General features: G+C 43.8%; 1 protein-coding gene across 9 annotated transcripts in view; it reads right to left on the reverse strand.

The window, feature by feature from the left end:
- CSGALNACT1 (chondroitin sulfate N-acetylgalactosaminyltransferase 1) overlaps positions 1–27749 on the reverse strand; it is a 60078-nt gene that overhangs the window by 4801 nt on the left and 27528 nt on the right. For 4 of the 9 annotated variants that reach the window (XR_008309517.1, XM_053259628.1, XM_053259630.1 and 1 more), the window contains exons 2-7: positions 26376–27272; positions 22685–22901; positions 16751–16852; positions 9986–10164; positions 6715–6809; positions 1287–1368 (exon numbers count right to left, since the gene is read on the reverse strand). Coding sequence is in view for 8 of the 9 variants with exons in the window: in XM_053259628.1 (XP_053115603.1) it covers positions 1287–1368; positions 6715–6809; positions 9986–10164; positions 16751–16852; positions 22685–22901; positions 26376–27006 (1306 nt within the window). In the remaining variant the exon portion in view is untranslated. The remainder of the gene's footprint in view (positions 1–1286; positions 1369–6714; positions 6810–9985; positions 10165–16750; positions 16853–22684; positions 22902–26375; positions 27273–27749) is intronic. The other 5 variants (XM_053259632.1, XM_053259633.1, XM_053259635.1 and 2 more) reach the window with 3 other exon arrangements.

Below are 27749 nucleotides of genomic sequence, written 5' to 3' on the forward strand. Positions count from 1 at the left end.
GCCTCCCATTGGTCCAAGCAAACACATGACTGAGCAGGCACTTGCCATCTCTGTCCCTCACCCGGCTTCCAGCTTGCTCTCCTTGCTCCCTTATCCACTGCTCCTGCCATCTGCTTCTGGGCAACTGGCCTGCTGCAGCACATTAGAATGATGTTGCTCCATCATGCGATGTCATCATTCTAATGTGCCGTGGCAGGCCAGCTGCCCAGAAGCAGCTGGCACTGGCAGGAGTAGCAGGTGGCGGCAGCAAGGAGAGCAAGTGGGCAACTAGGTGTGCAAATGGGGACTGCCTGCCCAATGGGAGGCACCTTCCTACACGGGCGGAGGGGGTGGTGGCACCAAAGACAGACTTTGTCTGGGGTGCCACCAACTCGTGGGCTGTTATTGTGCTCGCATCATTTTGTGAGGGCAAGAGGAAGAAAGCCTTCCTGACTACTGTAGCATAGTAGCTAACTGGCTTAGCTGAGAGTCAAGTTTCTGCCTTGTATCTTGCCTCTGTTACATAAGTGGCCTTAAACAAGTAACTATTTGCTCAGCCTCAGCTATCCACCTGCAATATGGACATGATAATACTGGCTACTGGGAGGGAAGCTGTACTGGGTGGCACAATCATGACAGTTGTACTCCCCTGCTAAATATGAGAGCTGCCACCACTTTAAAAGGTGCCGCTTTGCCTAGTTAGATGGGGCTATTCTTGCCCCACCCCCGGCCCCATGGTCTTCAAAAAGAGGGGGGCTGCCACAAAAGATAGGGAGATCAGGCCATTCTGGACCTCTGTAATTCAAGCACCAATGTCTGGTTTCAGTTGTAAAGGGCTCACCTAGGGAAGCAGGCAAGAGGGCAGGAGAAGTTTGCCTCAGGTCTTGAATATCAAGGGATTAATTAATTCAAAATGTGTGTGTGATCTTTTATGTGTCTTCCCTGTACCATTACATCATGCACATCTCTTTGTATGCTAAAGCACTGGATATAAATCCAGAACTGAATTTGGCTTCGACAGCCTAAGAGGAGGGAAAGGCGCAAGCAAGGACGTAGCCATAACTGAACAAGTGGTGGGGGTGGACAAACATCCTTGTGGGGCTGCCAGCTGAGTGACATAGTTCTCCCACTCCTGCCTCTCCAAAGATGAAGGCAGGAAGGTGGGGAAGGCAGGGACCCAGCTTCCCTTTTTGTCCCAGCGCCCTCTCCAACCTTGCTACGTCCCTGGGCATACCAGAAAAGGTACCGGTAGTCTGGCACAGTGGGAACCAACCTCCGACAAATGTAATACAAGCACAATTTCTTACCGATGTTGATATAATCAGAGCGGTATTGGCAAGTCATTCCAAACCCAAAGTCTCTCCAAAACCCTGTCTCTTTTTTTATTACCTGAAAGAAATACAAGTATATTCATCTATGCATGGATAAAAAGAGCTAATTTCTTACTGCCTATGGGAAACACCTATATCGGGCAGCAACGATATAAGAAGATACTGAAAGGCATCATCTCATACTGCGTGCGAGGAGGCAGTGGTCAACCCCTCCTGTATTCTACCAAAGAAAATCATAGGGCTCTGTGGGCACCAGGAGTCGACATCGACTTGACGGCACACTTTACCTTTAACACAGGAAGCATTTGTAGCGGTTAGCGGTTAACGGTTAACAGAACAAAGCAAAACACATTTTTCCCCAAATCAGAAGACCCGAATTTGAAAGAATTCTGTTTTTCTTCTCCTCTCTCTCTCTCTCTCCCCGACCCCCCCCTTTTTATTTTTATTTTAAAGAGGGTGGATGGGACTTAATGCCGCTATACACTGTAATGATAAGGTCCTGGATTTCTTCATTGTCTCCTCTGATGGAGACGAATATTTATATGTCGTTTTTCAACCAAAGTTTCCAAAGTGGTTTACACAGAGAAATAAAAATAAACAAAATTGATCCCTGCCCCCAAAGGGCTTACAATCTAAAAATAAACATAAGACAGACACCAGGAACAGCCATTGGAGGGATGTTGTGCTGGGACTGGATAGGGCCAGTTGCTCTCCCCCTGCTCAGTAAAGAGAATCACTGCTTTAAAAAGGTCCCCCCTTGCTCTATTAACAGGGGAATAAGCAACTGTGTTACTGTTACCTCTCTAACAAGAGACAACAAAGGCTTCAAAAATAACCAGTTTCTATACAAAGGAAAATCAGTTTTTAGTCAAAAGAATGGCCACTCTACTACTTTATTATGTCTGTGGTTAAACACGTTTGTCTAATGTGCCCTGAAGGAGCTGGGAACATGAGTAGATACGAGCATTAGCACAATCAACTTTACTTTTATTTTAATTATCTACCCTTTATAAAATGTACACCACAGGAATTAATTAGACCCCTGCTAACAGGGCCAGGATACTTTTGAAAATGGTGGCTCTCTTCTACTTAGCAGGGGAAGAACAACTCTCTTGATTCCCGCAGAACATCCTTCTCAGTTCTTGCTCCTGGTGTCATCATGGTTTGTTTTTAGACTATGTGAGCCCCTGCGGGATAAGAAGCCTTTTCCTCCCTCACCCCGACCCATCTTCACCCTTTTTGAGGACCTTTTTGCTGAATTGCTGTTCCAATTATTAGTTATTATTAAGGCATGGTTGAAATTTAGCAGGGTGCTGATGGGAGAGTCTCATTGATTTTAATGGCAATACCACCCAGAGTAAGATTGTTCTACTAAAGATGGAATGTTCACTCTGAGCAACAGACATCACTACTGCTATAGGGTGTGGCCACTTTTTGCATGCATTTCCCCATCACATCAGTCATTCAAAATCTTTTGGAAATAGCAGCCCTGTTTTTGCCTGTTTTTGAATCTACTATTGGATTGTGCTGTTAGGAAATAGTTCTATGGACTGTGCATGACAGCAACCAGTAGCATTAATTTGGATCACCAGCAGTGCCTCCAATTCTGTTCTCTTCTTTGACCCTATTTAAAAGTCTCCCACTTAAAATGCATTAATATTAAATGTAAAGAAGGCTTGTGGGTCCTCTTTGATTTCCCCCACATTAGATTATTATCCCTGTTAGGGCCAACAACAGAGTGCAAACAAAGCAATCTCTTTCAAAGTTTTGGGAAAGCCGTTTCTTCTTGGCTCTACAAATGCAGTGCAGGTGGTTTTTGTTCCTTGTCTTAATGGCACTGATCTGGCCATTTGCCCAGGAAGATATCTTTGCTGAAAATGTAATTAACTGTATACATTTTGTGTGGATAATGTATCCTAAATCATAAACATTTCTAAGAGTAAGCGTCATATTAATTAGTGTGATGTTAGGCCTATATTTCTTTACAATTTTGATTATTGGGTTCTAACACAGTGCACATGCAGACTATGGACTGTTGAAAGCTGAGAACTGTTTTTCAGGAGAGTAGGACTAGAAATCTTTAGCCATAGAACTAAGTAAAAAGGTGATACACAGCCTGAAAATATGTGGACTGCAACTCAATGGAAACACACAGGGGTAGGATTTCCAGGTTTCCAAAGGTTCAGAACCTGAGAAAGCTCAAGGTTAGGGTTTGTCATAAGACACAGGACACTGCCTTATACTGAGTGCTTTAGCCCCCTCAAAAACGTTTCCAGCTTCCCCTGAGCATGTTCTGGTGTAAAAAATAGTGCATTGTAGTATATTTTAGGGCGCCGGAGGGGCCCAATGCCTTTAGGTCCCGGCTCAAAAATTACCTAGGTGCACTTCTGCTCTCAGCCCTACCTGGAAATGCCTGGAGCATTCCCAGACAGCGATTGTACTTTGCTTCCCCATGGAAAGGCAGGTGTGTGTTCACATATCCTCCATATATTTATTATTATTATTATTATTATTATTATTATTATTATTATTATTATTATTATTTAATTCAATTTCTATACTGCCCTTCCAAAAATGGCTCACGGCAGTTTACACAGAGAAATAATAAATAAATAAGATGGATTCCTGTCCCCAAAGGGCTCACAATCGAAAAAGAAACATAAGATAGACACCAGCAACAGTCACTGGAGGTACTGTGCTGGTGGTGGATAGGGCCCTTTACCTTGAAGTCCCTGTGAGCTATTGGAGAGAGCTCCATACATAATTTGGGTTTCTCACTGTGCATTAGAGCTTAGCCCGATTTATGTCCGGGGTTAAAAAAAAACTACTTTTTGTGTCTTTTGCGGGGGTGGGGGATGGGATTTGAACCCTCAGTAAAGCTTTGCAGTAAACCTGTAGTAAAGCCTGCTGTCTGGAAAAGCTCCTGGGATTGAACCTTGGACCTTCTGCATGAAAAACAGATGCTTTACCACTGAGCTATGGCCCCATCCTACCTCAAAGTAGGGGGTGCTGGTGGAGCTGGATAGCACTGTGATTTAAGCTGGGGCAAGTGGTGGTGGGGATCTCAAGAGTCTCCTTCTAACTGTTCTTCAGTGCAAGATGATTATCTACTTTAAAACAGGGAGTGTTCTAAAAATATGCCATGCCTAAGATGTCTCTCTTTCTGTTGTTCTGCCCAATGGAAGGAAGGATATGGAGACTGGAAGAAGATGCTGGGGAAGAAGGAGACTGGAAGAAGATGCTGGGGAAATTTAAAACTGGACAAGGGGAAGTCCATCACTCTTGGTTTTGCTGGGCTTCTCAGTCATTTTCAATACCATCAACCTGGGTTTTTGGACTCTCTGGCTGTGTTTGGGCTAAGAGGCACCATTTTTCAGTAGTTCCAGTCTTTCCTGGAACATAGGTTCCAGAACATAGTCCTGGGGGACTGTTGTTCAACTCCATTGCCATTGACTTATGGCAGTGGTTCCCAAACTTGATGGGTAGTGTACCCCACCTGGGACCTCAGAGAATTGCAAGCATGCCTAAACAAACAAACCCAATTTAAAAGCCAGGGCCAGCTTTTCAGAGTAGATAAATATACTGTACATTTTGTTTTGGCTTCTGGTCCATATCTGGGCCTAATTCAAAGTGGTGCTTATTACATTTAAAGCCCTAAATGATTTGGGATGAGGATATTTACAGGACCATATTTTCCCACATAATCTGGCCTGCCAACCTTCATCTTTGATGGAGATCTGGCTCCACATCCAACTATTGGCAGAAGTGTGACTTGTGGATATGCAAGACAAGATATTCTCAGTTGTGGTACCCAGTCTGTGACTTGAAACGATGGGCCAGTTCTGATGAGATGCCCACCAGCACATTTGAATAAGCATGGGGTCATGCCAAGAGCACTCGCGCTGCAAGGTCATCTGAAACCCCTCAACACATGCTCCCAATAAGTGTTTAAACAAGTAATAAGAGTGTGTATAGAAGGTGATTCAGATGAACAGTGTCCTGCACACATGAAGGGACATGTTGAGAGCACATTGGGATGTCCTCCACCAGCTTCACAGTGGTTGTGCTCCTGACACAACCCTGTTCTTATCATGTGTGCTTATGCACAGTTTGTCTAAACTGGCCCTATCTTGTTCTGATGAGTCTTGCAGAATAACCAAACTTTCTCCCCTTTTATTCTGATGCTATTGATGGTGTGTGCGTGCGTGTGTGTTGCTGATGTTGTGTTAAACTTTACAAGAAGTTTGTAATTTTTATGTTAATGTAGTGTTTGTTTATGATGGTGTTTTATATTTGCCTCAGGGATCTTGCAGAACGGAAAGGTGGAATTTAATTAATTAAATTTGGTTTAATTAATATGGTGTTGGTCAGAAGGATGTGGATAATGGACCCTGTGGAAAACAGCTTCCTTCTGGGGAACTTAGAGAAAGAAGCTAAGATCATGAAACTTTGAGTGAAACTCAGAGATCACATAATGCAAGCCATGAGATCAGGGGAATTGCTCCACTCATGATCAATCTGTTGAATTCAGGCTCTGCGTAGGGTATTGATAACCTGGAGGTTTTACAGACAGGACTGTTACCCCTAATCTCCTTCAGAAGAGAGTGTGTGCGTTCACACACCAGCCAAACTTACTCCGGAATCCCTTCGAGATCCTTGGACCCACCCCACACACAAATCGGTCTTTGTCTTGTGAATTCTAGCTTATCTTGGTGTATGTCCGGGTTTTTTAAATGCTGGTTTTAAGCTACTTTTTCTGAAAAGGCCAGAGGAAATAGGGAGAGGCACTGGTGTAGTATCATTAGCATGATAAGAAGGATACTCTCTTTAGAAATGCAGATGTAGCTCTTTAGTACTCTCCCCCCCCCCATTGGCTAGAAGGAAAACATGGAGGCATGCCATGTGAACTTGCTTCAAAAGCAAACCCGAGAGCAGAGGGGAGGGGCTGTTTCCCGCAATGCTGCGAGTGTGATTCAAAGTGGCTTCACTAAACATTTACCCCACAGCATGAAGCCATGTGCAAACTCCCTGGCAAGTTTATTAGGAGGATTGTATATAGCTCCCTGGCAGGGCTCTTATGCAAGCTTACTGCAGCGGTTTTTCTAGCCCATGGAGGCTGAGTCATTGTCGCTTAAAAAGCAATGCATCATTAATTCACTATGCCAAATCAGGAATACAATGTACTCAATACATGGGAACTGGAATCCTTAGCCTCTAACAGCAAATTCTCAGTACATTGGCAGCTCATATTCCCAGGATTCTTTGCATCTTAACTGATGCATCATGGGTCTTTTTAGAATTTGAGATGGTATGCAGGGGAGGATTAACATTAAACTCTGGATAGAATAACTTTGTATATATGTCTATATATCAGTCTCAAAATATTATTTAGTCATTTACTTACCAATTGCTGTTCTAAGGGTGGGATAGAATCATGATGTCCATAAATTAGACTTGGGTTATATTGGCTAAAAAGAACTGGATAAAATACCTTCTTCCCTAGAAAGACAGTGAGTTGGAAAAATAAATTAATTTTTTTGCTGAATTTACCTTTATATTTTTCTGGGTGGCTTTTAGAGTAGTTAACCTTAAGAGGTATAAGTGCAATAGGAAGCTGATAGCCTTTTGTGGGTAAATTACTTTAACAGTGAAGGGACAGAGATTCTTAGCAAAGAACTATCTTCACAATACAACACACCCAGGGTTCTTTGGGGAGAAGCCAGAGCAGTTAATCCAGTTTCAATGTGAACTAAATCTGAGTGTAGGTGTACTAAAACTGTCATGATGCTTGTAATGAATACAAAATGAAAGAAAATGTAAGGCATAGTGTAAGGATGGAAAAGTGGGAGTCATGGGCACTTTCCAAATTACCCGCTGTTCAGTGGTAGTTTACTTTGGCTTGGGAGGATCATCTTGAAACTGTAAATAAAGGTTGTTGCACAAAGCCACCAGCAGAGGGAGCAGTCTTTTTTAGCTTGAGCAACCGTCCTAGAACGGGAAAATACAGCTATTTTTTTATAACGTCGTAGTACTGTAATGCAAAAATAAAACCCTAAAGAAGGGATCAGAAATGTGAACGGCACCTTGCTGACAGTGCAGGGACTGCGATGTCGAAACACTGGCAGTACAGAAGCACACTTAATGGACACACCGTGACACTGTGCTAGGGTGTAATCTGGAAAGTGCCATGGTAAAAACCATAACCCTGGTGTGGATGGACTAAAAGAGTGGACACTTGCCTTTAGCAAGTGCTTGATCACTTGGGCAGCTCTCTCCCATTTGCTGGGTTCCATGTCCCACACCTGTCCATTCAGAGACAATCAGTGCTTTGTCCTTAGCTTCTTGCTCTTTTGCAAAGTATTAACAATATTGCACCACAGCACTCCAAGTCTCAGTTGACACACACCACACCGAAAAAGTCTGCCCTGGGTTGCTTCCTGAGCTCAGGAACAAAATGGCCATTGCTGGCTTTGACCCATCATAAAGAAAGTTTGAAACAGCATCTGCCTGGATTGACACTCAGTCTGATTGGCTCTGATTTCTAGAGCCAATCTCTCATAGTAGGTGGGAGCGATTTAAGCTGATGAGCCTTACTGGATCTAAAAAGTGCAAATCTTGATGGGTTCTGGGGATAATGAGTATTCAATTTAGGTAGGGACTAGTTATGATGATTGAGGCAGCTGGGGGCAGTGGAGTCTGGCACTTCCACTGGGCCCTGGGAACATGCATTTGGTTAAAAACAAACAAACATAGGAAGCCCTCACTCAGAAAGCAAGAAAAAGAGAAAAAGACTCTAAAGAACAATATGGCATGTGAATGGCATTGGAAAATTGTGGGGGTGGACACACTGCCTTCTCCCCGCTTTCCTCCATGTCAGCAGGCTTCCCCCCCCCGCCCCCGAATGGAGGAAAGCAAGGTGGAAGGGAGGCTCCTGCTTTGGCGAGTGGGCTCTCCTCCACTCCCCTAGCCCTAGTGCCCACCAGCCACCACTGACAGTAGTCTAACTGGGAGGAGATCAGAGTATAGATGAGTCCAGAAAAAGTGCATAATGCCTGCACAGGCAGATGAGTCACTCAACACTTCCGCCTTATTTATACTGAGCTTCGGTTCATTGACAGTTCATTGTATGGGCCCTGAGCTTCAGTTTACTAACCAGTTTATCAGTCCATTACCAAACTACAGTACCAGTTCAACATTCCACTGCCTCACCTGACTCAGTTGTAAATAGTTGTAAATTCTAGATGGGCTCACTCAATGGTTTCATGTATTAAAGGCATGGGAGATGAGCTGAAACTCTCAGAGACTGCATTGCATAAATGCCATAGAGGCAAACAGAGACTCCAGAACTACCTTCTAGAGTCAGCACTCCAGGTAAAAGTGGAGCCACACAGTGTCTCCAGCCACCAACCTGAACAGTTTATTCAGAAAGATACAAAGACCACCAAGAAGTCTAGGAGAATTATTAGGGTAGGTCATCAATGAGAGCGACCAAGGAAGTTAATGTGCCAAAACCAGGCATGAAGCCCAACTGGAATGGGGCCAATCAATCTTCCCCAAGAGATCCTAGAGTAGCATGGCAACCACCCACTCAAGCACCATGCCCAGTAAAGGAATATGAGCAAACAGCTGATAGTTTCCATGCCAGTCTTCCATGCCAAGGGAAGATTTGGGATGTGTGTAGCTAGATGGGACAGCAGAGGCTGGGTCACACAAATGGGAAACCTGGGTCATATCAAAGTCACACAATGGGCCATCCTGTTGATTTGGTTCTGGCACTGCACCCTATTCAGTGTGTGGGGGGATTCCTTCCAGCCATTTTCAATGAGAAATCACAGGGTTTGAACTTGGGACCTCTTGCATGGAAATCTGTTGTGTTCCACTGGGCTAGATCTCTTTTTGCAACCCATTTGGTTTTGATGTAGATGGTGGAGTCTGTGGGCTTCCTCCCCATGAGCTGTCATTCTCTTGTCTGTTGCTGTGGCTGTATGGTTAGAGAGCTGTGCTGAGAAATATGGATTATAATCCTGGCTGTTTCCCATCTTTGGTCTCTGATTACATGAAAGATGTTTCTGGCCAGGCATGCAAAAGGTGAACTTGGGCTTATTTTATCACTTCCCCTGGTGGGACTGAAACCTGCGTTGCTCATTTCCCATCCCAGCACTCTATCCATGGAGCCAATAGAATTTACTCCCGTATGAATGCAGTTGTGGCTTCCTTGGTTACTTGTCCTGGTTTTCTCTTTCCCTGCCTAGCAAAAGGCTCCTTTCCCCCCTTAGATGGGCCTTGCTCCTCCAGGCAGCTTTTAACTTTTGTACGAAGAGTCCTGTTATGCTTGCCTTCTCCCAAGTTAGCTGCCTAGATTTTGTGCTATAGTGTGTGTTCTTCCTTCCTTGTGCATTGATCAGCCCAAAGGGTGGTCATTTGTAGGCTCTGTATGTGTCTGGATTTGTATCTGCTGGCAACGCTGGAGCATCACAGTTGCTGCTGAACCACAGTAGTTGATATTGTGGGTTCCTGGTGTCTGTCTGGCAGGTTATCCTTGCTGCTGGGGATGCAAAGGGTCCTAACTAAGCCATACCAATGTTTGCAGCCATTATGACATAGCCAAGACCACAAGACTGCTCTTCTATATATCATTGAAATATAGCAAGATGTGAATCTAGGAAAAACTATACCTGGCTGTGTGTTCACTCTACATGTGTTGAGAAATTCTGCTGTGAAGTATATATCTACATCACAGAAAAAGAGAACAACATTGCTTCCTTTCCAAACGCGTGCACCCACATCTAAGCCTTTCCCTCTGGAGAACTCTTCATTCAGTTGGATGAAGGTAAAATTCTTGAAGTTTGCTGATCTGTAAGGAGGAATAACATATTCTATTTATTTAGTGATGGCCACTTTAGTCATTAAAATATAAAGAAAAAATATCAGTTGTGCATCAAACAAGATCACCTACTCAGATCTGTTGAGTTTACTTATGGTAGGTGATCTTGTTTGATGCACACCTTACAGACTAACAGATTTATGGTGGTATAAACTTTCATCCTCCATGATGGAGGATTACATCATCCTCGATAATGGATTACATTACTCCATAATGGAGTAGTGTAAGCCTCATGCATCTGGTGAAGTGGGCTCTAACCTACGAATGTTTACACTACAAAAAATCTATTAGTCTTTATGATGTAGCAAGATTTTTCATTGTTTTTGCTGTAACAGGCTGCTGCCACCACTACCACCACCACCACCGCTGCCATGGCTACCTTGCTGGAATACATCACAAGCAGCAAGCTCTGTTGATAACCATTGGTTCATGGACCTTAAAATTCCAAGGAAACTCCCGAGTCCCCCTTAACAATCAGCTGCCTAGCCCATTACTGGCCAACCCTCTGTGACAACCAGAGGGAATGTAATGTGTGTTTGCCAAGCCATCCAGGTTGCTGGAGGCCCTAGGGGAAAGCCCTATACTGGGTCCCCGGCTGTGTTTTGTGCCTTCTTGTTCCCCAAGCTTGGCAATGGATCCTCCCACTCTCCTCATTGGTAAATGGGGAATCTTTAGTGGCAGTAACTCCTCCCCCTCCCCTCCTCAGAAGGTAGAAATAAGAGGAGCTTCCCTACATCCTGCCACCATTTGCTGATGGCCACAGAGGATGGGAAAAAGAGGAGTTGGGGTCTTGCAGATGCCTTTATGAGAAAGCCCATTGGCTGGTTGGAAGGGTGGAAGAAAGAGGAGGTACCACACAAGCTTCTTGGCCCAGAGACTTGTGCAGCACCTCCTTCTTCTCCCAACCTCCTTTCTGGCCAATGGGAGTGTCCCCTAGAGACCTTGTGATGAAGCAGGGACCTCTGGGGGATATTCCCATTTGCACAGCGGTAGCGTAAGCTTCTGAACTGACTCATGCCACCACTGCCGTTGATACTGGTTGGTCCAGAGGATGAGTCCTCTGATGTGTGCGGCCCCTCAGCCAGTGCTTGGCCTGACTGACCATTGACACTGTTTCTGTTGTCAAGTCCAACTCTGACATCAAAGTAGATCAATCAATGAATTAAGAGATATGGAACAGACAGGGGTTAGTTTGAGGAGGAGATAGCAAGACTGAGGAGGTAAAATGAAGCAAGCAGAGGAGTGCAAGCAAATATGAATGCTGTTGTATCATGAGCTCTATATTAGATCTATAAAATGGAAAATGAGATCTGATCGGATGTATTTTTGAAATATTAACTGGCCTGGTGTTATACACACTGTACAGCATCTCTAAGAATGCACTTGAAAGTCCTATCTCTGTCATAATGTGTGTGAAAACAGTCCCCACATTCTCCATGGTTACAAGAGTTGCAGACATGGAGATCTCCTTCCTGTGATCTGGAAGGCTGCTGGGGCCCAAAGCATCACCCCCAGTTTGCTTAAGGCCTGAGCAGGGCTTCTTATGATATTTTAGACAGCTAATTAGGATGACCTCAGAACAGTGGTGCATCAGTTGATAACCTCCCAGCTCAACTACTGCAATGCGCTCTATGTGGGGCTGCCTTTGTATGTAGTCCAGAAACTTCACGTAGTTCAGAATGTGGCAGCCAGTTTGGTCTCTGGGGTAACCCAGAGAACTGTATTATGTCTCTTTTGAAACAGTTACATTGGCTGCTGATATGCTTCTGGGCAAAATACAAAGTGCTGGTTATTACCTTTAAAGCCCTGAATGGCTTAGGTCCGAGTTATCTTAGAGAGCGCCTTCTTCTACATGATCCCCACTGCAAGTCAAGGTCATCTGAGGATTTATCTGGTTTATCTGGTGGCAATGCAGAGGCGGGCCTTCTCTGTAGCTGTTCCTGGGCTGTGGAATGCACTCCCGACAGAAATTCGTAATTTGAGATCATTACTGTCCTTCAAGAGAGCCCTTAAAACCTATCTGTTTGGCCTGGCCTTCCAGGGTTTTAAAATGATTGATAAATTGTTTTAAATTGCTGCCCTGATTTCCAGGGTTTTTTAGCTGTTTCAGTTGTTTAATTGGTTTTACTCTGTTTTTATAGTCTGATTTTACCTTGTTTTAATTGTTTTTATCGTGCTGTAAACCACCCTGAGCCATTTTGGAAGGGTGGTATATAAATCTAACAAATAATCTGTGTGTGCCTAACATAAACCATAATGTGAATTGGGTTTTAGAGAGTGCTATTCCTAAAAGTCAAAGCATTGTGTAGTCTCAGTAAGTCTTATAATTGCAGGGAAGGCTAAGAGTTGGTGGTTTGTCTAAGTAGAAAGCCAGTCCAGGAGGTAGGATTTCCTTTCAAGCATGCATTTTGAACCACATGGTGAGGGGTGGGACTTGCTACTTGAGGAGAAAGTGTTTTCTGATTACCTGTGAGTAAAATGCAAGTTAGGAGGGGGAGGAAGTGACTGTCAAGCAGCAGCTGGATGGGAGGGCTTTTTGTCCTTCCTAACTGAAGAGCTGGGGACAGCTGTAGGAGGGAGACCTCCATTCCAGCTGCTGCTTAGCAGACAATCACTTCTTCCTCCTCCTAACGTGCTGGAAAACGTCATACCCAGCACCTGTACCCAGCTCTTTAATGAGGTGGAAAGGCTTTTCCTTCTTTCCAGCATGACACTCCCCCTTCTATCTAGGTTTTTACTTCATGCACAGTTCCTGAAGTTTTTGACCATGTGAACTGTTCTATTTTAGAGCCACAGCGAGGTTAAATTTTGCTCCCCATCCTAAGAAGGCTCATGTAACTTAGTAAATCTATTTTTTTTTAAGTTAAAAGAAATGTTAGGATTCTGAGAAGGGGGTGGCAGTGGCGGGGGAGCTCTGTTTTAAGAAAAGAGTTAAGTTGTTTACAAATTCACTTATGCACCAAAAGCCATGAAAATTGTAAGTTAAGGTGTTTTAGCCTCTCTTAGCCTCAGTCCCCTTCCTCTGCAGACTGATACGGGCAACACTAAAACTCGGGGCAGTAGCACACTGACCTTTTGCTTCCCCTCCGCCCCCGAATGCTTTTTATTTGTGTTTGGGATAATGGCATCGAGAATAGCATTGTAGTAATGGGCTCTATACTGGGAGTGGGGAAAACAAGATTCATAGGTGAAGCATGCAGAGAGAAATACTGTATAAGGGGACAAATGAGCATTGGGGCACGTGTTCATTCATTTCATCATGATATGACAGTCAAGTCAGTAACAGAAGGGTTAGAGCAGAGAAGTCCTGTGTTGATGACTGGACATGCATTGGACATGCATTGGATGGCCACTTCAACAAACTGGCTCTGTTTAAAATGCATTAATTCATTATTTAGGAATGCACAAGCAGAGCACAACAAGTTTGATGTTCTTCCTGATACACTTGAGTATTTTGCTGGCTTTAGTTCTAATTCAACATGCACAAGACTGTGCTCTGTAGTTTAAGATAAGCGATGCAAGCGTCTTGACTTACATGCTTTTTGGAAATTGAAAATAACTCCCCCACCCTCTGCTGCTACAAGGGAATTTGAAGGCACGTTTAGAGAAGAGTTGTTGTTGGTTTTTAAACCAGTGATTACATATTGATTGACTGCAACTGTAATTAGTTTACCTCAGCAGTATGCAATTAGATTGCTGATGGGCCAATCTTTAGCAGAGCATGGGTGAAAGACTAAATTGCTTCCTTCTTCCCATTTACTTAGGGTCAAAATCAGACATAACCCTAAATGTATCATTTGTATTTGCATTTTGCCTCCTAAATAAAAATAGCAACTCTCTGGGGGTGGTGATTAGTGTGTGGAGAGAGAGGGAGCATTTCATGCTTTAGTCTCACACCACTGTCCCAGGGGTGACACTGGGCTGGGAAGGTGCTCTAAGTCATAGGAACATAGGAAGCTGCCATATACTGAGTCAGACCATTGGTCTATCTAGCTCAGTATTGTCTTCCCAGACTGGCAGCAGCTTCTCCAAGGTTGCAGGCAGGAATCTCTCTCAGCCCTATCTTAGAGAAGCCAGGGAGGGAACTTGAAACCTTCTGCTCTTCCCAGAGTGGCTTCATCCCCTGAGGGGAATATCTTGCAGTGCTCACACTTCAAGTCTCCCATTCAGATGCAACCAGGGCAGACCCTGCTTAGCTATGGGGACAAGTCATGCTTGCTACCACAAGACCAGCTCTCCTCTCCAAGTCCTGGGAAGGACACTCCCATCAGAGACAGCAATGGAACCTTCCTTTCCAGGACTTAGAGCAACTTTGGGGAGGGGGGGTGTTTTCGTCAGGGCCACAGCATGAGGGGGAAAGTCCGTCCCCCCAGTATGCTATGGTACTAAGTGCTCTCACCCTTCCCATGGCTGCTATATTTATATTTATTTATTTATTTGATTAATTATTTATTCCAAAAATGGCTCAGTGCCATTTACACAGAGAAATAATAAATAAATAAGATGGCTCCCTGTCCCCAAAGGGCTCACAATCTAAAAAGAAACATAGGATAGACACCAGCAACAGTCACTGGAGGTACTGTGCTGGGGGTGGATAGGGCCAGTTACTCTCCCCCTGCTAAATAAAAGAGAAGCACCACATTTAAAGGTGCCTCTTTGCCAAGTTAGCAGGGGTTAAGAAAAACACAAACAATGGGCTTAGCATAGCATTGATTTGGCCCTCATTTCTCCCTGCCCATGTGCTCATAGCTGGATGAGGCTGAAAGCCACAGATCACCCATTTATGAGGACTTTGAATTGATTTAATCTAAAACAAAGGGCAAAGTTGGGTGTGGTGGCCCCTGGTAGTTGTCTGCAAGCTGCATTTGCCCACCTGCTACCTACCACTGATTTAGTGGGTGCGTCTGCTTATTACAACATTGATCTCAACTAGGAGGTCAAAGTGTCTCTATGCTACAGAACAGTAATACAATATTAATGGAATTGATGTTTGATTTACTTAATACCCATCTCATTTTCTTTGGAAATCCCCCATTCAGACAACAATATTAACTTCTAGGTGCTTTCCTCCTACCAGAGTCCTCAGCATTGGCAATGGCCATTTCCAGTTAAGACTTAGGAGACTTCTAGTCTGGAATTGTCATACTTTGTTCACTCACTGTTTATAGGGGGTTCACACAGTGTTGTTATTCATTGTCAATCTGCACTTTCCCAGACTTAACCTTCACATTTATTAATGGAGAAAAACTGAAAATCTGACTTTTGGGGTTATTTGAACAGTGGTACTGCTATGCAATGATTGCATGTTAGTGATATTCTGTCCTTATTATTTGTTTTATTTATTTATTTAACATATTTATATACCACCCCAAACACAAGTCTCTGAGCAGTTTACAAGAAGTCTCTGGGTGGTTTGAGGGGTGCAAGCCCAGATGCAACAGAGCACAACAAAAAGAGGAGAGGTAAAGTGGGGATGATCAGTTTACTACATACCCAAAACACACAATGCAACTCTGCTCGTGACTCATAGTGGACAAGCAATGACAGGGTGGCAAGATGAAGAACATGTCTGGAAGTGCCCTTATTTCTTTCATAAGGGATTGGGAATTTGGTTGCTACCAAAGGAGAGCTGGTCTTGTGGTTGGAGAGCTACCAAGCTACCAAAGGAGAGCTACCAAGGAGAGCTGGTCTTGTGGTAGCAAGCATGACTTGTCCCCATAGCTAAGCAAGGTCTGCCCTGGTTGCATATGAATGGGAGACTTGATGTGTGAGCACGGCAAGATATTCCCTTCAGGGGATGAAGCCGCTCTGGGAAGAGCAGAAGGTTCCAAGTTCCCTCTCTGGCTTCTCCAAGATAGGGCTGAGAGAGATTCCTGCCTGCAACCTTGGAGAAGCCGCTGCCAGTCTGCGAAGACGATACTAAGCTAGATAGACCAAGGGTCTGACTCAGTATATGGCAGCTTCCTATGTTCCTATGTACTTGAATTCCTGAAAGGCTGAATGGAAGGAACCAGACTTTGACACTAGTCAGAGTATAATCTACTCTTAGAAATGAAGTGGCATTTTTCATAGATTTCATACTCTTGGCAGTGCTGGACACAGTCTGACTGGAGTTTATAGATGATGATGATGATGATGATGATGATGATTGCCAATATAATTTTTGATGGAATCTCTCTTCAATGATAGCACTTCCTATTAGAGGGGGATTTATCTCAGCTAGGGATCACAGTAACCATTCCCAGAACCTGCTAATTACTAAGAAAACTACTAATAACAATGTTAGGGCAATGCGTTATGTTGCTTGAGGAGTGCCACTAAGCATGTGCAGAGTGGTTTCCTCTCTCACTATGAGAAGCCGTAGCCAGTTCTTCCACATCTGCTCTGTGAAGGCAGGGCTTCCAACTGAGACCATAAGGGCTTCCTGGCTAGTTTGAGTCTCAGCCCCTCTCCTTTTAGAAGCAAATTAATCACTAATGAATGAAGAAGGAAAAGGCAGTCCAGCATCCTTTGATTTCTGATGCAAGAAAGGCATCCAAACCAAGGCTGTACTCACTTGGAAGTGTTCTCCAGGATTCCTTTCACTTCACTCATTTGCTCTTTCCCAAAGTAAACAACAGTGAGGTGAATCCTTCTGTCCTGCTGGATGCCCATTTCCCTGGAACAGATACAAGTTGACAACCTTTCACATCCTCTAACTTTAAAGGAGGGGCGGGGCAGAAGACTACACTCTTGCATCCTTGAAACACCCATATTCTCATCCCAAGGATCCTTGTGCCTGACTTAACACATCACTGAAAGCTCTTCTCTGCTCATCTGTGCCCTGCAATAACTTGTCCTGCTCTGGCTTCTGAAGCAAGCGTTAGTTTCCTTTTTCAAAAAACTTAAGTCTAATAGTATATGTTTAATCTCACAATGGAAGTGCCTGTATTTACTACAGAATAGCTAGAATCCAAGCACATCCGGCCACTCCAACAAGGTGGGGATGAATGGAAGGGAAAGGTCGCACTGGCATTTTGTGTCCATGGATGTGTTTCCCTTGATGTACATTTTTATTCTGGGTTACAGGATTCTTCCACAAAACCTGAAGAGAACCAGAAGCAATAATTATACCAGCCAAGTACCTTGAGAAATGCCCCCCACACCCCCCCCCCCACAGCTCCCCTTGATAATTCTGGGCCATGATGACATACATCTGCTTTCACCCTATAACAACTGTAGGACTTTGTTGCCTAGTAACCTACTACCTAGTGTTGAGAATCTTCATGATCTATGCAGCAAGTGGTTTAATTTTCTCCATTGAGGAATGGTTAATTCAGACAATCCTAAACAAGCTTCTGTGAACACTTCTGACACATTTTTTTAAGTTTTCCAGATGATGATTTATAGCTGCTTCATCACAGTTACACTTGTGGGGTGTTCTGACAGCACCCTTCCTGGCTTCCCCCCCTGACAACTGGTGCTTTATCACACCCGGCTTTGTGTTAGCATCTCCTCCAGAATGGAGGGTGTGTATTTACATATTGGCCAAATTTACTGCAAAGTCCCTGCGAGCTATCGGGAAGCACTTTGCACACAATTTGTGTTTTTAATTGCGCGTTAGAGTGTAGCCTGACTTATATCCAGGGTAAAAAACCCACTTTTTATGTCAATGGGGGGGGGGCAGCAACTTGGAACTCGCAGTAAATCCTCTCAGGAAACCTGTGGTAAAGCTTGCTGCTCCTAATTGCAGCAGTATTCCACACTGTCATTTTCAGGACTGTTAAAAAGTACTACTTTTTAAAACACGTTTTTGGGAAATCTCCTGGCCCTTCAATGTGTGAAATAAGTGTTTTAAAAAGTTGTACTTTTTAACAGTCCTGAAAACAGAAGTGATAGATAGATAAACTTTATTGCAGCCTTTGACCAGTACAGAAACAAGCAGAAAAAACATATCATCATACACATGCAGTATAGCAACAGCATAACTTTATGAATATACAGTGGCATGCAGAGGTGTATCTAGGGAAAATAGCGCCTAGGGCAAACACTGAAATTGCGCCCCCTGTCCAAGCATCTGACACCCATCTTTCAGATAACTTTACCATAATATCAGCTGAAAAATACAAGTCAAGCTCGTTAATCTTTTAATATTTCAAAAACCATTTAGCAGTGGACTTAGCCAGATCAAAAAATGCTGGAAAACTACAAATTTCAGTATGCTGGGGCTCATGAAATACCCAAATACTATGTGGAGGTGTACTTGGAAAACTAAACAGAAGTGCCTGTCTAATTCTCTACTATGCATTGTAGCATCACTATTACATACGTTTTAAAAATCAATGGAGAATTTGACTTTTCCCAGATACTCTGAAAATAATTAAACAATATGCAGAGTAAACTGTGTCACTGCTTGGAATATATTCTAGTCTTTCAGAAAGACAGTTAAAATGAGAGAAAGAGAGCAAGAAACTCCCAGTGGGCCTTAATATTAAGGGTTTCACACTGATTCAAAGACAAACTCACCATTAATAGCCATATTAGCAAGACATCACATTTAACTCACTTATCACAAGAAGCAAAGTAAGAGCAAATGAATACAATCCTAGCTCATAAACTTCAGCTCAGTATTCACAAGCCCTGATTCTCTGTACATAGTGCCAATCAGAATATGTGTACAGTGTCTTATATTATATTATATTATATTATATTATATTATATTATATTATATATTTATTTTTACCTGTAGCCCCTTTGGGGGGCTTCCTAAAGGCTGGGTTTTTTTTTGAAAAGGTTCCCCCTCACCCTGCTGGCCTCTAGGGCCTCTCAGGGACCATTTGCGCATGTGCGGTAGCCATTTTTAAAAATAATCTTTTTTTTTTTTAAAGGCCACTGAAAACAAAATGGCCATTCCACATGTGCAAATGGCCTCTGCAAGGCCTGGCATGACTCAGGGCCTCATAGAGGCCATTTGAGCATGCACAGTGGCCATTTTGTTTTTGGCAGCCATTTTTAATTTTTTTTTAATTTTACAAAATGGCGCCCCCCTTCAAGTGGCGCCCGGGGCACGTGCCCTGCCTGTCCTACGCTAGATAAGCCCCTGGTGGCATGCTAATTATTCCACTACAGTGGTCATTAGTTGTTGTCGTATATTCATTGCTATTAAACAAAATTGTTTAATTGAGCCTGATGATCTGATAAAATAAATAAAATATACAGGTGAAACTCGGAAAATTAGAATATCGTGCAAAAGTCCATTAATTTCAGTAATGCAAATTAAAAGGTGAAACTGATATATGAGACAAACGCATTACATGCAAAGCGAGATAAGTCAAGCCTTAATTTGTTATAATTGTGATGATCATGGTGTACAGCTCATGAAAACCCCAAATCCACAATCTCAGAAAATTAGAATATTACATGGAACCAAGAAGACAAGGATTGAAGAATAAAACAATATCGGACCTCTGAAAAGTATAAGCATGCATATGTATTCAGTACTTGGTTTGGGCCCCTTTTGCAGCAATTACTGCCTCAGTGCGGCGTGGCATGGATGCTATCAGCCTGTGGCACTGATGAGGTGTTATGGAAGACCAGGATGCTTCATTAGCGGCCTTCAGCTCTTCTGCATTGTTTGGTCTCATGTCTTTCATCCTTCTCTTGGCAATGCCCCATAGATTCTCTATGGGGTCAGGTCAGGCGAGTTTGCTGGCCAATCAAGCACAGTACACTGTATACTTTTCAGAGGTCCGATATTGTTCTATTCTTCAATCCTTGTCTTCTTGGTTCCATGTAATATTCTAATTTTCTGAGATTGTGGGGTTTTCATGAGCTGTACGCCATGATCATCACAATTATAACAAATTAAGGCTTGACTTATCTCACTTTGCATGTAATGCGTTTGTCTCATATATCAGTTTCACCTTTTAATTTGCATTACTGAAATTAATGGACTTTTGCACGATATTCTAATTTTCTGAGTTTCACCTGTATGCTTCATCTCCTCTGCCTGGTAAATCCTTAATCAAGAGTAAATTTAATGATGCACGTTAATCCCTGTAAAAATTACAATATAATCAAACATGACCCACATCCTCTATGGTCTATGTACTACAGGGACAGTAGCGTTCAGAGTAGGGAGTTCCACCATATCTGCCATATAGCACTGCTGAGGGCAATACATCAAAGCGGGCCAATGCAAATGCTCCACAATATTTGGAAACTATTAGGGCTTGACAGTAATCAGCTGGCTTGGTGCTAAAGGCATGTCAAAACAACTGTGTGGAATACTGCTGCAATTAGGAGCAGCCATGTGGGAAACTAAGCATGAGTTGGAGGTGTGGCTACACTTGGAGGTTACCTTTGGGGGTGTCAGCTCCATCTGACACATCCCCTCCATTCTGCACCTGAGAGTACCTGCAGTCCTCCTTCCACTTGCAGTTATTGGCTAGCTTGCTGGTGTTTCCCCTTCTGTTAACCCTTTTTACACTCCTTTATTTTAAATAATAATGATTTTATGCCGTATGCACACTTATTTGTATTTGCACAAGCCTGCAGACCTACCAGCGATAACATCTGTGGTGTGGTGTTTTGTGGGGAGTGGATTGGGGGTTACTTATCTCAGGATTCCTCCCTGGGCATGTGTGCCTTATATTTCTCCTTCTTTAAAAAAAAAGTTTTTCTGCAGAGTATTGATGTGAATCCAGCTGTTCTCCCAGGTTAGTCCTGGGCGCAGCTTGTTTGCCCCAGCCTGCACCTGAAATAAAGCACCAGTTTTGGGGGCTTCTGGATTGGCTGCCAAGCTCAGGAGGGGTGGTACAAAGCAGCAGAGGGGCTGCTCCCATCTTCCATCCAGTATTCTGAGAGTGGATGAGCCACCCTCCCACGGTTCCCTCTAAGAGGGATTCCCATATGTTGGGTTTTTTTTAACATTTTATATCCTGCTCTTCCTCCAAGGAGCCCAGAGCGGTGTACTACATATTTAAGTTTCTCCTCACAACAACCCTGTGAAGTAGGTTAGACTGAGAGAGAAGTGACTGTTGACTACAACTCCCAGAACCCCCAGCTGCATTTTGTGGATAATGGGAGTTGTAATCAACAATGTCTGGGAATCCCTGTTAGAGGGAACACTGAACCCTCCCTCCCTGAGTTTTAATGTGTGCTTTGCTGGTCACCTTTTTGGAGGCTGGGCAGGAATTTTTTGGTACTAGCCAAATTGGCCTGGGTATGGTGTCTTTTTTTTTTTTTTTTTTTTTGCCTACCTCACATTAACACTCTTAGTTAGCTAGATTTTTACTGGTCACAACAGCAGGTACTATGCAGTTTGGGGGCATTTAAGTCTGATTGCTGAGCACCTTAGGTACATGATTGGCATTAAAAGAGTCCTAGTTAGTCCCTCGGTGTTGTACGACTCAAGGAGTGCTGGTTAGGGGGCTCTTCTAATCTACTGAAACATCATCAGCTCAACACACTGCACAGCATGGGGCTGGTGACTTGGAGGCAGTTACCTGACCTTAGGTCGGTTAAGAAGGACAGCATCAGCTGTAGGCAGGATGTTGTCTTGAGACAAAGTGTTATCACCCTTTGTGTTATAGGCCAGAATTGCCCAGGGTGATGAGTCTTTAGGGACTGCACTATAGAGGGTAGAGAGCCAATCCCCTTCAAATCTGATTTGTCAATCAATACAGTCATGGCCCCTTTTACCCAAATGTTATTGTGTCTTGTGTCCTTATCTGTCTGAGTGGAGTGCACATTTACACAAGCTAGCAAGCACACTTCAGTTGCTGGACATTCCGTCTATAGCTGTGACATCTCTGGGTAATTTTCTTCTAGTCCAGCTTTGGGATTTTGACTCTGCTTCACCTTCGGGCAGATGGTAGCTCAAAGATGTTACTTCACTGTCTTTCTGCTCGCTTGCTCTCTGTAGTGTTTATGTACATCCATCCTAGAAAGCTTACAGCAGAAGTAAAAAAATTTCATGGCTGTTACTTGCTTTGGGAACCCCTTCTTTGTTGGAGATGGAGTTCCAGTGCATTGACTTTTGCACCGACTATCTTAATGGCCACTCGGAGTAGAGGTCACCTACTAGTGAGGGTCAGCTTACCTGTCCCTGGCTGTTTGCCTCTACTCTATGACTGCTTGAAGCTGTGGCCTACTTCACACTGTACCTACACTAAACCATGTGGGTGGCCCTCAAATTTTGCAACTGCAGAGCCAGAGCTCCATGTGGAAACCATTTGTATAGGCAGCTGCCCATGTCATTTGGCTGATTTGAACCATACCAACACACCTCAGGGAATTTCAACCATAATTACACAACACAAGACGTTTCATGGACCTCTGACCATGTTGTTGACTTATGACCGGCCACCCACAGAGTTGCTGCCTGTGTTAACTGAGTGTGCACTTATCACCTCTGCCTTTCCTTTCTCTTAAACATACACTGAAGATGAAGAAAGCAATGTAATGGTTGACAAAGAGCAGCTACAAATCTTGATGGAAATATACCAACCTGAAATTCTGCATGAATTGCTGAAATTTGCTGGCCCTTTTTGCCAGTGGGACTATAACGTTAATCAGGGTGTAGGCCATATTGAGGTTTTCGTTCTTGACTTTCATGATGGGCCCAAATGGTCTGAATAGGGCAATTTGCTTGAATTCATATTCTTTGTTGCCTTTGAATGTCAACTCATATAGGGTGCCTTTATCTCTTTCTGTGCGGTAGATGCCTATTATGAAAATGAAGGGAAACCCACAGTTAGCAAGACTTTCCTAAAGAGAGTATACATTTAACATTAGTATATGGGGAGAGAATCTAGCAGTAGGGGTGTGCAAGGTCTGGAGTCCCCCCGGTCCAGCACGGGGGGGACTGTTACTTTAAGCGGGGGTGGTGATAGTACTTCCCCCCCCACCCGCCGCTCTTCCCCCTCTGGCGCTGGTCCGTTTAAACATCTTCTTGGGGTGGCAGTTCCTCCCTGCCGCCCCTGCCCCCGTCGTTGTTCCTTAAGGTTTAAAAGAGCGTCAAAGACGAGCGCGTGCGCTGCGCAGGGCACATGCGCGCCACTAGCTCTCGTCTCTTTTAAACCTTAAGGAACAACGACGGGGGCAGGGGTGGCAGGGAGGAACTCTGCCGCCCCAAGAAGATGTTTAAACGGACCAGCGCCGGAGGGGGAAGAGTGGCGGGTGGGGGGGGAAGTACTACCACCACCCCCGCTTAAAGTAACATGTCCCCACCCATCCGAACCTCCGGACCGCCGGACTGCCGAACTGGTCCAGAGGTCTGTAACAGTGTGCCCGGACCGAACCATGCACACTACTATCTAGCAGTATTTAAGGTATGCTGCTAATTTTGTTTGTGTTCCCATCACTTTCTTTTTGGTAGATTGGGAGGCAGGACTTCCATTTTATGATATTATTCAGTTCATTTCTTTTAAAATACTTTATTGTGAAAGTTCAAGATATTGGAAATATAGAAAGGGACACAGTTCTCTTAATTTTTCAGATACGTTTCTGTTCAATCCCATTAAGGGTGCCTATCTTACTTGTTTTGCATATGTAAGCACTTCATTGAGACAAAAGGGCATGTTTACCTACGTGTGTAGGTATTTAAAAAATCTGCATCTTTTATCCTCTGAAGTGAAGGAAGTGCTTGACTAGGGTCCTTTAGTGCTGCTTGAGGCATTGCTTTTCTGAGGTTAACTGCAAGCAGAATTAAAACAGAGGTTTCATACCACATTGGATAAAAGCACCATATTAACTAGCAATGCCCTTCTCCAAAGCCAAAAGGTTTTATAGCATCTACTCACAAGTAACATCTATTTATTAAAGGTCTCTGGCAGCTTCAAGTAACATCCTTCTTTGCAGGTTTAGCCCATTTTATAGCTTCCATTGATCCTGGTAGTTGTGGTGAGAACAGAAACAAATACGGGTCAGTGCTCAGGGAGTAAATAGCCTCCTTGGGCACTGACTCATATTTGTTTCTGTTCTTGCAAGGGGTAGGGACTCTTTAATTATTGTTCTGTTCTCATTTTTTAAATAGCAGAATAGTGCTATAATTCCACTATTTTAAAAAGACAGAAATAATTAGAAGAAATCAGTAATTAAAGGCTTCCCCCACCGTGGGAACAGAAACTCACAAGGTAATTCTCAGAGAGGCTTTTCTGTTTTTCACCAATCCCCGACTTGTTTAAAGGCTCAGAAGTCCTGAAAAGCCTTAATAGTGCCTTCCTCATAATGAACAGCTGGAGCTGCAATTGCATTTTATTATTGCAACCAAAATGATCAGTGCCTAGAGTTCCTTCCTTACAAAGCAAGGCTACAACATCTGGGGCTTTTGCATTTAGGGGGGGGAAGCTGTCTAGGGGGAGACATGATAGAGGTTTATAAAAATTATGCAAGGTAAATTTTTCTCCCTGACAACACTAGAACCAGCAATCATTCTATGAAACTGATTACCAGAAAATTTAGGACCAACAAAAAGAAGTACTTTTTCACACAGCATAATTAATCAATGGAATTATCTGTCATGGGATGTGGTGATGGCCACTAACTTGGATGGCTTTGGGAGGGGCTTAGGCAACTTCATGGAGGATAGTCTATCAATGGCTACTAATCTTGATTCAGAGGTAGAATGTCTCCGAATAGCATTTGCAAGGGAGCAACAGCAGGGGAGGGGACATGCCTTCATCTCCTGCTTTTGGGCTTCCTAAAGGCAGATGGTCGGCCACTGTGGGAAACAATGTTGAACTAGATAGGCCTTGGGGTGGATCCAGAAGGGCTTTTCTTTTATGTCCTTCTACTTTGGAAAGCATTGAACCTTCTTAGACATAATCCACCAAAGGCATTATTAAAATGTCTTTTAAAAAAACTCCAACCACAGTATTTACCTCTACAATCTTTGCTAATTCAGCATTCAGTGATTGATTTCTTTACTTGACAGTACTCATTTGCATAGCAGGAGAAGATTCTGAACTTGATACAAGGAATAGCTACTCCACAAGAGAAAGAACAGCAAAAAAGCTAAGAGGGTAACTTATTTTAATGTTGTGTCATTCTGTTGAGTAAGAATTCCACTGCATGTAAAGGAGTTACATCAGATGCAGTAAAGGAAAATGCTAGACTCTGAGAAGGTGATTAGGAAATGTTGCCATTTTGCCATTGATGTGCAAGCCAGGAGAGTCTGTTTGCTTTTTCTTAAGTAGGCTATGTCTCAAATGCTGATAGATGAAATTGGTCATTGCTCAGCAGAAATGAAATATACCTACCACTCATATACACAAAACTGCAGCAGAAGACCCATTTGTTTTAATCTGTCTGTACCAAACATGTATGAACTGAAGTGGGAGGTGGGAGCCTGTCCGTTACAGAAAAGGGGGCAGATGGAGATGCTAAACTCTCCTCCCTCTTTTCTAATGTCTCTTTTTCCCCATCTGGGCTTTGATACTGGGAAAGAAGTCAACACCAAGAAGTTTTTCACACAGGGCTTTTAAAGCCCTTTTGCTCTCGTCTCCTCTGGAATGGAGGGTGTGCATTCAAATATCAGCCAGATTTACCCTGAAGTCCCTGTGAGCTATTGGGGAGCATTCCAGACACGATTCGGGTTTTTCATTGTGTGTTAGAGTGCAGCCTGATTTATATCCAGGGTAAAAGAATTCCAATTTTTGCATCAGGTTTTTGGGATAACTTTGAGTTCTCAGTAAAGTCTTGCAGAAAACTCACAGTAAAGCTTGCTATGTGGAGAACTCCCTGGTGGAGTTGGGTGGCAAGGAGCTATGGAAAAACAAATGGTGGGCATAGAGAAGGAATTGTTCAAAAGAATAGTCATACCCTGTACTCCAGCTTTAATCCTGGGTCTGCTACTGTCCCATACAGTTTGAGTCTAAACCCAGTTTGTTGCCACATTTGTTGCCACAGAGATTGGGGAGACATGCTGGGATAACGGGTGGAATGTGAGAGAGAAAATGTGGCCTTGCTCACCATGGGGGAAGACAGCATATTTTAGCTGCCCCAGACGCCACAGGCATCAGCTGCCACGGTCCCTAGAACATTTCTGTTATTGTTTCCAGAAGTTAAGAAGGGACACACCAGGGAGCCCAAGCATAGCAAATGGTGCTGCGGATAGAAAATAATTCTCTCACCTGGACTGAGACATTCCCACCAGCACCTGCCTCACTCTTTCATAACTGACTCCCATGCATACACACCTTCTATGAAGTCAGAAGTGGAATACATCTGACGATTTGTGTTGCCATTGCTCTCTGGGCTATTCAGAGTTTCCAAGCCAAACTCAATAGCCTCCACCAACTCATCCCGCTTGTCCTTCCGCACTGGTTTCTCCTCAGGGTGGCGCGTAAGACCCATCTCCAGTTGGTACACTTTCTGAAGGGTGAAGCTCTCAAAGGGGACTGCAGCATATTCCGTTGGCAGCTTCACGCCAGTATGGACCTCTGCTTTGCTAACCTGGGAATGCAGGAACTGCATTAGGTCCTTCTGGGGTTTCTCAGGGTGCCCCTGGTCAACCCCCACTCCTAACAAATCAGTGCTGTGGCCTTGCATGGTTTTCAGTTGCTCACTCCTCTCCTGGAGTTCATCCTTCAGCTGGGCAATCTGCCTCTTCAGCATGTTGATGTAGTCCCAATGATGTTCCTCCCTTTCCCTTAGGATAGCCTGATATTCTTCTTTTCCTGTAGGGCTATTGGCCCTGGGAAAGGCAAGCTGCTGGTTGTCACCTCTGGGTGTGCAGGCCAACATGTAGAGCACGGATACTGTACAGCAGAGCACCACCAGCAGAACTATCATCTGAGGGAGCCATGTCACTAGTCCCCGCCGAACCATTGTCTATTAAGCAGCTGGTAGTATCCACATTCCTTTACAAGTCTAAAGTCCCCAGCAATCATCAAGACCCAGATCATAAGTTGCACACATTGTTCACTAATGTTCCCTTATTTTGTATGACGTGTATGGAAACTGGACAGCAGGGCATACCCACATGGCAGTACCAACAGCCAAGCTGACAAGCCAGTGCCGTTAGCCACATGGCCGATCCTCAGACCAACTTCCATTTCAGTCTTGTTGACTGGCAGCAATGGAGAGTGGGTGATCTGAAAGACAAAACCATGCATATTATAAAGACATATATTGTGTGAAGAAATTAACCTCCCCCCCCCAAAAAAAAATCATTACTGCTGAAGTCTGACTCATTACAAGTTGTGGATCTGCAGTTAGTGTGACTGTAATCTAAGCAATTATTTGCTAGAAGAGTATAATGTTCAAGTGTTTCCTTCAAAGTGCTGTTTTTAAAAATGTAGATTGACCAGGAGCTCTGCATACAACAGGTACATTCTGGGATCAACTATCATGGCCTTCAAAGAATGCCACCATTTTATTCCTCCTCCTGCAGGGTAGAGACTCATACTCCTTAAAAGGGACCCCTAAGAGATCTAAGAGTTTTGAAATGTGGAGTACTGGGTGGGGAGTGGGGGACACATGGAAAAATTCAGAAGAAAAGTGGGGGTGATTCTTCCCCTCCCACAAGAACAGAGATGGGACTCATATAAGGGGTGCTAGCGAGAGACAGC

Source organism: Hemicordylus capensis, chromosome 6, assembly GCF_027244095.1.
Source record: "Hemicordylus capensis ecotype Gifberg chromosome 6, rHemCap1.1.pri, whole genome shotgun sequence".
NCBI lineage: Eukaryota > Metazoa > Chordata > Lepidosauria > Squamata > Cordylidae > Hemicordylus > Hemicordylus capensis.